We start from the raw sequence: 11,393 nt of genomic DNA on the forward strand, positions 1-11,393 counted from the left end.
GGATGCATCTCCTCCTACAGTTTTTACAGTACATAGACATATTAGACATCAAAATGTGCGGCTCATTGAGGAATCGTGTGCTATTACTTTTCTAAGAGATCCATCATAAGCTCTTTGAGATATGAATGATTAAATGGCATTTTTAGACGCAATACACACCCATTGTAAAAGGATGAGAACCTGAGAACCGTGTGGACTCAATCACAGGATCACAGAGCCAGAAATTTAAGTTTGGTTTTGTCCTTGTTTCTCCGCGGAGATCAGGAGCCTCCCACTCAGTAGCTGAAGCTAAGGTAGAATCAGATCAGTATGGATGTATTTGGACTTTTATTCTGTATATTAAAAGTCTACAGCGGAGTTTTTAATGGCTGGCTTGATGCATTTGGGACAGACGGACCGTGCCGCGGAGATCGGGAGGTACGTCTGGTTTCTCACACACAGTAGCTGAATCTAACTGAAGCTACGGTACACACACAGAGTATTGTGGTTTCTGCGCGTCGGCCGACACTTAACGGAGCTTCTCACGAGCTCAGTGTTTAAGCTAGAGCGGAGCTTTTTTTATTAGCGGAAACTAGACATCCAGATGAATACGTAGGTACCAGCCATGTTATGTAACATAGCTCCAAAGTCGGCGAAGTTTTTGACAAAGGTAAATGGGCATGACTATTTTCAAACGGGTCCCTTGACCTCTCACATCAAGATATCTGAATGGCTCATTAGAACCGCAAGAGTCTTAGCTTTACAGCCATATCTGACATATGTCAGCTACATAGGGTATATGAGCTCCAGGGTACTAAAGACACAGTGTTCTGCATGCAGTGAAAAGATGTTATTCTCGCCTTTTTTTCTTTCCCTATTTCTGCACACTGTGGTACCTAAACAGTCATGGAATTGTAGAAATTGGGTATGGCTGCAAAGCTGAGACTCTTGTGAATCCAAAGAGCCCAATTGCATTCATGTGTGATGAAATATGGCCTCATAGTAACCATTTCAATGTGATGACAGCATTTTTTAAAACTTGACCTTACTGTATAAAATGACATGAAATGAAATGGTCGAGCTCATTCATGTCAGTGCTTCGACACAGCCAGCAGATGGCGACAGAGACCATGAGTTCCCCACATCGGCTTTCTGTCAGCCTCGGCGCCGACTTTGTGATGCGTTTAGGATCCTTGGAAAGCTGGGAATCTGTAGTTTCGTTCGATACCAAACATGTTGCTGTGCAGTGATGAGAAAAGTTTCCCAGTGCCTTTGAACGCAACTGGCTCTGTTTACTGAGTCTAGTCTGTCAAAATGCTAACAATTGCAATGCTGCACCGCTTAGCAAAGCTAGTGAACGCCAAGTCTAAGGGCAGGGGCATTGCAAGGGCGGCAAGCACACTTAAATTTTCTTTAGAAAATTTAGCCTTTTCTAGTTACATTTACTCTCGCTAGCGTGACTCAGTAGCTTTTGCTGTGTACTTAGATAAGACTATGTAAAACTAGATAAAAGCAAACAAAAACAAGGGATAGGTCAATAAAGCAAGGCACAAAAAAAAATAAAAAAAATAAAAAATAGTCCACCATCATCAAACAATGTATCATGTCATGTCCATAACTATCTACATACAATTGCTTTATACTATATTATAAATGTGAACTTAATTAGTCATAATTAGCTCATCATGTCCTTTGCATGGGAAAGATAACATTTTTGTATTTTTGAAAGTAACTCTGCAAATTTTACACGGAGTACATTTGAATAAGCTACTTTTTACTTTTACTAGAGTCGGTTTTTACACCAGTAGTTTTACTCCTACTGAAGTACAATTTCAGCAGCGTAGCAGCCCTTCTACTTGAGTGAGATATTTTGGTTCTCTTTCCACCCCTGGGTGCACTGTAGCTCCACCCTAAGAAAGCCTCAAACTCTGACAAAGCCAGTGAGCGCCAAACTGTTTTTTTTTGTACTTAGGGAGGAAAAAGTAAGGGTAACAACAAAACCACAGAGAAAGGAAAAGGAAAACAATCAGAAAGTAGCCTATCCTGTAGCTTTAAATATGATTTTCATGCCAAAAAACAATTAAAAAACGTAGAAGTATTCACTAATCCAAATGTCTCATTAGAATCAGTTCAGGTTAAGAGCTTCCCATAGACAACCAGTGTAGCATTGATCAATTCTACAATAAATATGTGATCAATCAGACTGCCTCATATCAGAGGTGGACCACACTGACTGGACCAGAACTGATTTTTAATAAAAGACCAATATCTCACCTGTGCAGGATCCTGTCAATGACCCTCAGACCTCGGGGCCGGCGGGGCGTCCCACCGCTCATCGGGGCCTCGGCGCACCGTTGCAGCAGCGCCGCCATCTTGCCCACCTCGGCCAGGGAGGAGGACAAGCCTCGGTTCAGCACGTCGAAACCGAGGGGCAGGCCTGATGCGTCGGAAACCATCAGGATGCTCTGTCCGTCATTTCTCCCTGCAGACGGGTAGAGGAAGGCAAGAGGCGAATGGAAGACAGACCCCAAAGAAAAATCACTATTATATCCCTGTGATTTTCTTAAAGGAACTTATAGTGTTTCTGTGGTCTTCAATAGTGATTTTATAGTGCTGTATGGTATCACTATAATATTCCGAAAGTAACTTAAAGTGTTTCTATGGTACTCAGTAGTGAGCTCATTGACCTTATTGTGCTTTATGCCATCTTATCTCCTATCACTATAATATTCCTATAATATTCTATAATACATACAGTATATCGGGACTTATAGTGTGTCAGTGGTACTCAATAGTGAGTTTATAGTGACATTGTTGTTACTGGTACTTTTGTATGGTATCCTTATTTATGTAGTAGTGTAATTTATTTATCATTTTATTTATTTTAATTGTAATCTATTATTATTGTTATTACTATAATTCTTTCTCATAAGGAACCTTGAAGAGGAATAGAAAGGGGATGAAGACTTTCACCACAACATCATATCCTCCACACTCACTCAGCTCAGATGGGTCTATCCCGGCCATCTTCAGCCTGGAGGCGGCCGCCGGCGGAGGGGCGGTGCAGTCCAGGCGGTGCAGTATCCAGTAGGGGGAGCTGTCCTCGGGGTATTTATGAAAGGAATAAAACGACAAATCCCGCTGCTGGTCCTGGACGTTCTGTGTGGTCTGGAAGGAGCGGTACCACTGAGCCATGGTCTCAGAGAACTCAATCAACGGGTCCCGGTAACCGGACACCAGCTCCATCTGATCCAAATGTACTAATAGCCTAGAAATAAATGGATATTAAAATTGATATCATGAGACTGTGAGAAGGAATAGTGGAAGATAAATGCCCTAAACCCACTTTACTAGCTAACTTGATGTAACTTTTTGGATGAAGTAACGTTAAACTAGGCTAAATTCAGTTCGCTAATATCAACCTTATGTTAATTATATGAAAATAGGGTATTTTAAAGAATAAAACACATAAATTAATACTTTTTCTGAAAATATAATTGATTTTATTTGTACCAGCTGCTGTTTTCCTTCTAACAGTCACCGACTGGAGGTCATATTAGCATAACGTTACCCACCTTTTTATTTAACGTTAGCTAACGCTAATTAAAGCTACATTCCTCGGTATGAGGAACTTCAGTTTTGCCTTGCTATTCTTAATATTTTGCATCATTAAATCACGGGTTACCTTGTGATTAACCTTTATGTTGGGCTTCAACAGGGCTGGCGGAGTTTCTTGATGTGGAAAGTGAAGCTAAAGTCAATTAAGCTATTAATATGATTCAAAAGAAACGCAGAATGATGCCAGAGACGTGTTGTTTTCCAAAAGTGTGTGCGTCATTGACAGCAGGGGGTTTCTTCTGTATTCTGAGGATGCAGAAAGGGATTTATTCCCCGGTACAGAGATGAATAATCTAAAGTAATGTTGTCTTCATGTGCTGTCGGAAAAATCGTAATTAGGAATTTGGCATGAATGACCCAGCAAAGAGGTACATAGGACTGAAAAACATGGGAAAGTAATACTTTTCTATGGAACCCAGCTGCTCCGATGTGACATTTAGGGCACAGATAACATGAGAGCCATGTCAGTAACTGATGGTAAAAATGATGCGTTATTATGTAATTGGTTGGTATTGTATGGAAATAAGTAGCATTGCTTTATGTTTCTATTTTCACTCTTTGTGTAACCTACATTTTCTCTTAATTCTGGCACTGCAGCACCAAGTAGCTCTGTGGCACTTGGTTTCTAAAATAAAATATCAGCCACCAAAACACTACTGTTGTTAGCGAATCTCCGACCAAAAGCATCTCTTAAGTAGGAGCTTATGAGGAGCACATGAAGGCAGCATAACTCTCATCAACGCTACTTCCTTCCTACCACCTTTTTTCCTCCTCTGGACTGTTCCTCATCATGACTGTTGTTAATTAGTGCATTTCCAACCTTTCCCCACTAGGTGGTGCTGCAGTTCTTTTAAACTAAATGTGAGTGACCATGGGATAAAAGTACCCATTCAGTTTAACTTTTAACCTGTATTTTATCCAGGGAAAGTGGACCGAGTTCTTTTCCAGCAACGTCCCACTTAACATTGATACAGTTCCACACATTCACACTGGGAGCTGCCCAGTACAACCACAGTCTTCTAGCACACTAATGTATCTAGTAAAGGCTAGTGCTAGCAGTGGTTGGTAGCTGCATGTTAACATTAACATGCGACACCTGCTGGCTAGTCCGCTAGCTAACAGTTTGTTCAGGTTAACTGACTCTTCTCAAGCTACAACTCAGATTGTTTTGGAGTAGAGAGACTAAAGACAGTTTGCTGTGTCACAGTAACCTACATTTGGAAACAAATCCACCTTATCACACTATTCACTTTTACTTAGAACATTAGCCTACTGAATTGATCTACAGCCACACCACAACAAGCTTTTTCAGCTAGCTCACGTTTTCTAGCCTGTTAGAGATTTAGACATTAACAGAGAATTCTCCAGTGTGTGTATGTGTGTGTGTGGACACTGCACCAGAATGTGTGCTGAGGCAAGATGTCAGTGTTGTCCTGTTTCCCAATCTTCTCAGTCAGTTACTCTTACCAAGAGAAAGTGATGAGAAAATCTTTTATTCCTCTCTGACACAAGGTGTTTTAAAAGGCATGGTGCTGTCTACAGGAAACCCAAGTACATTGCCTTGTATATCGCACTTGTCTAAAAGCAGAGTTCATAACATGCTTTACAGGAATGTATATAATAATAGTAGAATATATATGGAGGTGATAAAAATAGCTACAAATAAAATACATAAGATACAAACACATTAAAAGTGGGCAAAATCAACAATTACGTAATAAAATCTAAAAAAAGAAGAAGAAAGAATTAAGGAATGAAAGAAAACACAGACAGCTGCAACAAAAACAGGGTCATTACGGTAAAATGCACTATACTGAAATATAAACTGCACAGTATTGTACAACACATAGGTGCCTGCATCTACAGCTCTCCAATGTTATGTTCTGCATGCATTTATAAAAAAAAATAAAAAATGAATTGAGTTCATTACATTATTCACACAAGATCAGACATGATATATGACAATAAACATCAATTTGTTTATTATGATGAAACAGATAATAGTACCCTCTCACCCACCCCCCTCCCACCCCCCATCCGGAACGTGAGTTTAGAAAGCCAGAAATCTCAGAACTTGGCCAAGTGATCGTTGAGTCATTGGTACTGATCAACAACCATAAAACCCCCTGCAGGAATATTATGGTAATTTGGGGAAATAAATCTGTATTACTGCCCCTTTAACAGTTAAAAGTTCAAATCTTTACTTTTCATTCTGAAGTATAAATATTTCTTTGAGTTTACTCAGCCAAAAGAAGACGCTGTTTACAGTGGTTGGGATTTGAAAGGGTTTGTCGTTTTAACGTGTCACATTACGAGAAACAATGTTGTAGTTTGGAGTCGCTGAATTCTCTGGGAACAACTCAAATTAGGCTGACTGATGAAGCTATGCACAGCCACACCGTTTACAGTAAGTAGTCAAGCACTTTATGAAAATAATACTATAGACTGTAGATTCAGGTTGGAACAACAATTCCAGTCCCATCGTCCCCCTCACGCCAGTACATAAAATTTGTAAGGCAGTCCAAAGATTTCATACAACTGAACAAACAGCAGAGCATCAGGAGGCCAACCCCTGCAAACCCATAGACCAGCGTGATGCACCAGAAAGCAAACAGGTACAGAGTACGGTCACAGTAAGGCAGAGCGGCGGGGCCTCGGCTCGCCTTCGGACGGTCGCGGCGCTCTCCCATCGTCTCGTTGTTTGCGTTGCTGAGGGCCAAAGCTTGAATCAGGTTGGTTAAGGTCTGGTTGTCGTCCTTGATCCAGGTCCGGTTCCGGTGGCTGAGATTCGAAAGGGTTTGGTTCCGCTCCTGATTCTGGTTCTCCAAGGTGAAGTTGGACCGGTTGTCGCGTTCGGAGAAATCGCGAGTGTAGTTGCTTTGAGTGACGTTGTGTTCTGGGTCAGTGGTGGTCTTGTCATAGTTGGGTGGATATATGGAATAAACGTGGTAACTACCTGAGGACGGAAAAGAGACGAACTGAAATCAATGAATGCATTTACAGTCAGCGCACGTAAATTTGCTTGGGCGTTATCGACCCTCTGCCAAACAATATCTAAGCTAAAAAAAAACTCCATCAGTTAAGATGAAATTTGAGTGATGCCTGTGGGGAAACTGGGTCGCTAAAGCAGCAAATAGTAATCGTTACCTAATTTGATCAAATCTACTAACCCCAACAACCAAAATTTCCATGGAATCGATTTGGGTTTGACCGATATTTTTAAACTGAAGCTACCGGTGATCGATATTTTGTGGCGATATTCAGTATCTTTAAATTTGACAATCTTCATGTAAAAGAATTAGAAGTATTTTGTGTTTCCCCCCAGAGTTTAATTCTTGTCAGGGTGGAAAAGCCTCTCAAACTACATTTAGAGCATCATGGGACACTAAAACTCTCCACTGAAACCCAGGATAAGAAGAGGAAGGGGAAGAAGAATGGGTTGAGCGCTTCCCATATACAGCCAACTAAAAACGAAATATTTAATCAATCAAACTGCGTCATATCCATCATATCAGAGGTGGATGACATCTGATGTAAAAGGCCAATATCGGCCCCATGTATCATCGCTTACCGAAGAGGAACCAGATGAAGAAGAACAGGGTCAGGCTGAAGTTCCAGGCCATCAAGATCGAGCCGCACAGGCCCGGTACGTTCAAACCCAAGGCATTATAGACCGTCAGCAGCAGGGCCGCAACCCCTGATACCAGCACGTATACTGGGATGACCGGTGCCACTGGACACTCGTCCAAGTACACTGCACCTAATTTACAGAGCTGTGTTAAGCTTAGGATGGACATTTTGTAGAACTGATAACAATGTTTCTTGCAAATGTTAAAATGGTTGCAAATGGAAAGTAGCTATTTCAGCCTGGTGTCATTTCATCCCATCGAATTCATTCATTTCTCCATGAGACGTGAAGAAACGTTAAAAAATGTCCTTACTTACCTATGGTGATTTGGGCAATTGGAAAAGCACCCACAAGGAGAATGGTGCAGCCTACACAAGGAAGAGATACAGAGAAAGTTTTCACTCAAAATTTTAAATGAATGTATGTATCCAATTGTTACTATTTGTTGCTTGGTTTCTCTTACCAAATACGAACAAGGTACTGCAACAACAGGCACACACGTCTTCGAAATTCGCTCCCATTTTGACACAGACAACAGGCTGTTGTCACAGTGATGCTCTAAAAGAGAGAAGGGGAAGTTCCATTACTACAATGGTGAAGTAGATAGACTGACACCGTTGGAACTGTACATTTCCTTTGTCATGAAAGCTATGGAAGCCTGTTTCCGCCACCTGTAAAAAAAGAAATCCGGCACATACCATTTTTTTTCTATCATCAAGTGAGATTTTTTCTCAATATTATGACTTAGTATCTCATAATTATCAGATGCTAAGTCATAATTATGAGATACTAAGTCAAAATTATGAGATGCTAAGTCATACTATCTCTATATGACTTAGCATCTCATAAGTTTGACTTAGTATCTCATAATTATGAGAAAGTTTTCTTACTATCTCGTAATTATGAGATAGTATCTCATAATAACATAATAACAACTTGTGTGTTCAGATGCCCTTCTGCACACCACTGTAAAGGCTGTTATTGGAGCATCTGTGGCCTTTCTGTTAGCTTGAACCAGTCTGTCCATTCTCCTCTGACCTCTTTCATTAACAAGGTGTTTTTGGAACTCTACTCACTGGATGTTTTTGTTTATCACACCATTCTCTGTAAACTCTAGAGACTGTAGTGCATGAAAATCCCAGGAGGGCAGCTGTTTCTGAGATGCTGAACCACCACGTCTGGCACCAACAATCATATCAATCAATCAAACATGCTTAGATCACACATCTTGCCCGTTCGAATGTGTGGTCAAAGACAAAACTAAACAAGCAGGTGCACCTAATAAAGTGGCCTGTAAGTGTAATATGTCATATTTATAAGATACTATCTCATAATTATGACTTGGTATCTCATAATTATTAGATGCTAAGTCATAATATTGAGAAAAAAAATCTCACTTCATGATGACAAACAGAAAAAAAAAAGGGCCAGATTTTTTTTTAACAGGTGGTGGAAACGGGCTTCCATAGGTTACTGACATGATTATTTGTATGCCATAAGTAAAAGAAACACTGTTAAAAAAAATATATATATCAGGTTTTAAGAGTCAAACGACTTACCTTGTTGTTTGTCTTTTGGTTAACAGACTGGTTCTGTTGAACAGACTGAAGTGTCGGTTGAGTTTCTTTGCTTGGTTTGTTGGCCAACCTGATATGTCTCAACTTTTAAATGTGTCATTTAAGACAATCGTTACAACACTTTAGTAGGGACGATGTAAGCAAGGATTTTCATCCGTTGAGTCAATATTACAGCAATACTACTGCTGGTACTACTACTGCTACTACTATTAGCCTACTACTTATAGTTGCCAGATTTACATCTTGGTAAAACCAGATATTGTGTGTGTGTGTGTGTACGTTCATGCGCGTGCACATGAGCAGATGTACTTGTATAGAGCTCAAACCTGGGTAACCTAAATGTAATTCAGTTTCATCAGTATCATTCAGCAACAATATTATGCCTGTTCATTATTACATTCGTACGTATAATGTATGTTCCACACTCCAGTGACCTGATGTTACAATTAGTTGTGCATGTGCCCCAAGCACAGATTTTGGCCATATTTTATAACAATTTAAATGCAGATAACGATCAAACATTTTTTGAGTGACAGGTGTCACTCAAATATGAGCAAATAATGATTTATTATCCTGGCGAGAGAGAAGGAGAGATGCTTGCTTCACTTACATTTTTATCTCCATCATGTAGGTCTAATTCTGCCATTCAAAAATTTGCGCTATGTGCTTACACAGCCCATACAATAAAATACCCACCCACGTGGGGTGATATGGTCATTTGTGATTGGTGGAGATTACCGCTGCTCTCGTCATGAGCCTATCAAAAACAACAAATAATCACCCGTGACAGGGGAGTATTGGCAGGGCTAGAATTGGTGAAATATTATTTACAGAATGATTTTGACTGGAATGCAATGCATCTGAATACCAGACACTCCGGTCAAAAACTGGACATCTGGCAACTCTATTACTCCTAATCCTACTACTGCTACTATTTGGCCCGTGTCCACCAAAGACCTGTGAAAAAAGCTCTGTTTTTTCATTATTTCCTATGGAAAAGTTGCGCTTTCAGCGCTTACAACCCATATCAGGTACCTCACCACTTTTTAGCGCTGAGCGCCGTGAGCACTGGACCTGTTCTCAAGTTGAAACAATTTCAACTTTGTCTGAAACGCACCGCTCATCAATGTCACTTCAGTGTTCTACCAACCAATGAGGATGAAGCAGGGGCGGGACCGAGAGCTGGCATCCTGCCGTTTTGTAGCCAAGGAAACTATAAATTATAGTTTCCTTGTTTGTAGCTAACGTTAGCTAGGCTAACGTTTCTCATAGCAACAACACCCGGAGACATCGTCTCAGTTCCCCGCTCCAACGCTCAACTGACGCTGCCAAAGCGCTCAGCACCAGCGCTTCAAGCACTCAATAGGCCGCTTGGTGGACACCAGCCCCTTACTACTGCTCCTGCAACTACTACTGCTACTACTACTACTACTACTACTACTGCTATATACATATATATCTTGCCCGTGCCCGGGACAAAGTGATCCTACAAGGACAACAACTACATATTACTAGGCCTACTAGTTTTCTCATCAATTTTCCATCTACAACTTTGGATTGACAACTTGTCATTTGTTAATATGAATTAATATGAATATAAGACACCTCAAATTTACATGGTAAAAAAAACAGATTTAAACAGGTCATAAATAAAATAGTTAACACACACATAAACCAATATATTCATTAACCAGCACTGTTAGTAACCCACCACTGTTTTTCAGTCACCACAGTCAATCTTTAAAACAGAAATACGTAACGTAATGTTACCAACTCATAAGCAATCCGGTACGTCTTGGCTGTTCTCTGTCTATTGGCCTGTAGCTTATTTCCACATTTTGTAACAGTCGCAAATGTGCCTGCTGTGCTTTTGGAACATTGTTTGGTTGCAGTAACAGATTAAGTCACTGGGTGGCGCTCCTTGTTTTTACTGGGACTGGGTTACAGCGGCAGGTTGAGTACTACTCCCAGTCTATCTCCCAACGAGTAGCTTGTCTCTTCAGTAACGATTTGGTACGTGTTAAACTATATCAATCTACATGTATGTTGAGAGATTATAGTGCCGTAGAGACCAGGCATTGTATGGTTGACAAGTATAGGTGAATAAAGTGGTACATGTGTGAAATCCCAATACTGACGTTGTCTGGCTCTGTCATGCTATCTCGGAACAACCTACTTCCCTAAAGCTAATGTAAGCTAAGACACGACCAAGCGCGTTACAATTTCCACTAATAAAGATGCCTGTTTTAAGATCTGTCACTCAACATTATCACTTAATCTGAAGTGAACAATTATATGATTATATGGTTTATTTTGGATCCATTAGAAGGTAACTTATGATGTTGCATGGATCATTTTAGTTTACTGTGAGCACTTCAAATATTTATAACACAAAAACATTTGTGTTGTGTTTGTCGCATAAGGTGATTATCAATCATAACCCTTGTCATACAGTCTGAAATGGATCATAAACACTCATAGGATGCTTTACTTATAATTGATGACATCTATGTTGTGCTGAAATAAAGTGTAGGGTTGGCCAAATGGCTGAGGCACAAAAGAGATGGTTCTGTTCATCAGTCCAGGTGTTT

The 11,393-nt window shown here is 40.3% G+C and overlaps 1 protein-coding gene across 1 annotated transcript; it reads right to left on the reverse strand.

Annotated features, from left to right (window-relative positions):
• Nucleotides 1–5,825: 5,825 nt before the first annotated feature.
• LOC139922118 (uncharacterized) lies at nucleotides 5,826–7,779 on the reverse strand. The gene is made up of 4 exons (XM_071912564.2): nucleotides 7,689–7,779; nucleotides 7,543–7,593; nucleotides 7,169–7,357; nucleotides 5,826–6,553 (listed from the first exon to the last, which is right to left on the reverse strand). The coding sequence occupies exons 1-4, from the start codon at nucleotides 7,744–7,746 to the stop codon at nucleotides 6,051–6,053; spliced, it is 801 nt and encodes a 266-aa protein (XP_071768665.1). The 5' UTR covers nucleotides 7,747–7,779; the 3' UTR covers nucleotides 5,826–6,050.
• Nucleotides 7,780–11,393: the final 3,614 nt, after the last annotated feature.

The sequence above is a fragment of the Centroberyx gerrardi genome, chromosome 23 (genome assembly GCF_048128805.1).
Source record: "Centroberyx gerrardi isolate f3 chromosome 23, fCenGer3.hap1.cur.20231027, whole genome shotgun sequence".
NCBI lineage: Eukaryota > Metazoa > Chordata > Actinopteri > Beryciformes > Berycidae > Centroberyx > Centroberyx gerrardi.

Coding starts and splice junctions, on each gene's coding strand:
- LOC139922118 (XM_071912564.2), bottom strand. CDS start 7,746: ATGGGAGCGAATTTCGAAGACGTGTGTGCCTGTTGTTGCAGTACCTTG. Junction 7,594..7,688: donor CAGTACCTTGTTCGTATTTG/GTAAGAGAAACC, acceptor TTCCTTGTGTAG/GCTGCACCATTCTCCTTGTG. Junction 7,358..7,542: donor AATTGCCCAAATCACCATAG/GTAAGTAAGGAC, acceptor TCTGTAAATTAG/GTGCAGTGTACTTGGACGAG.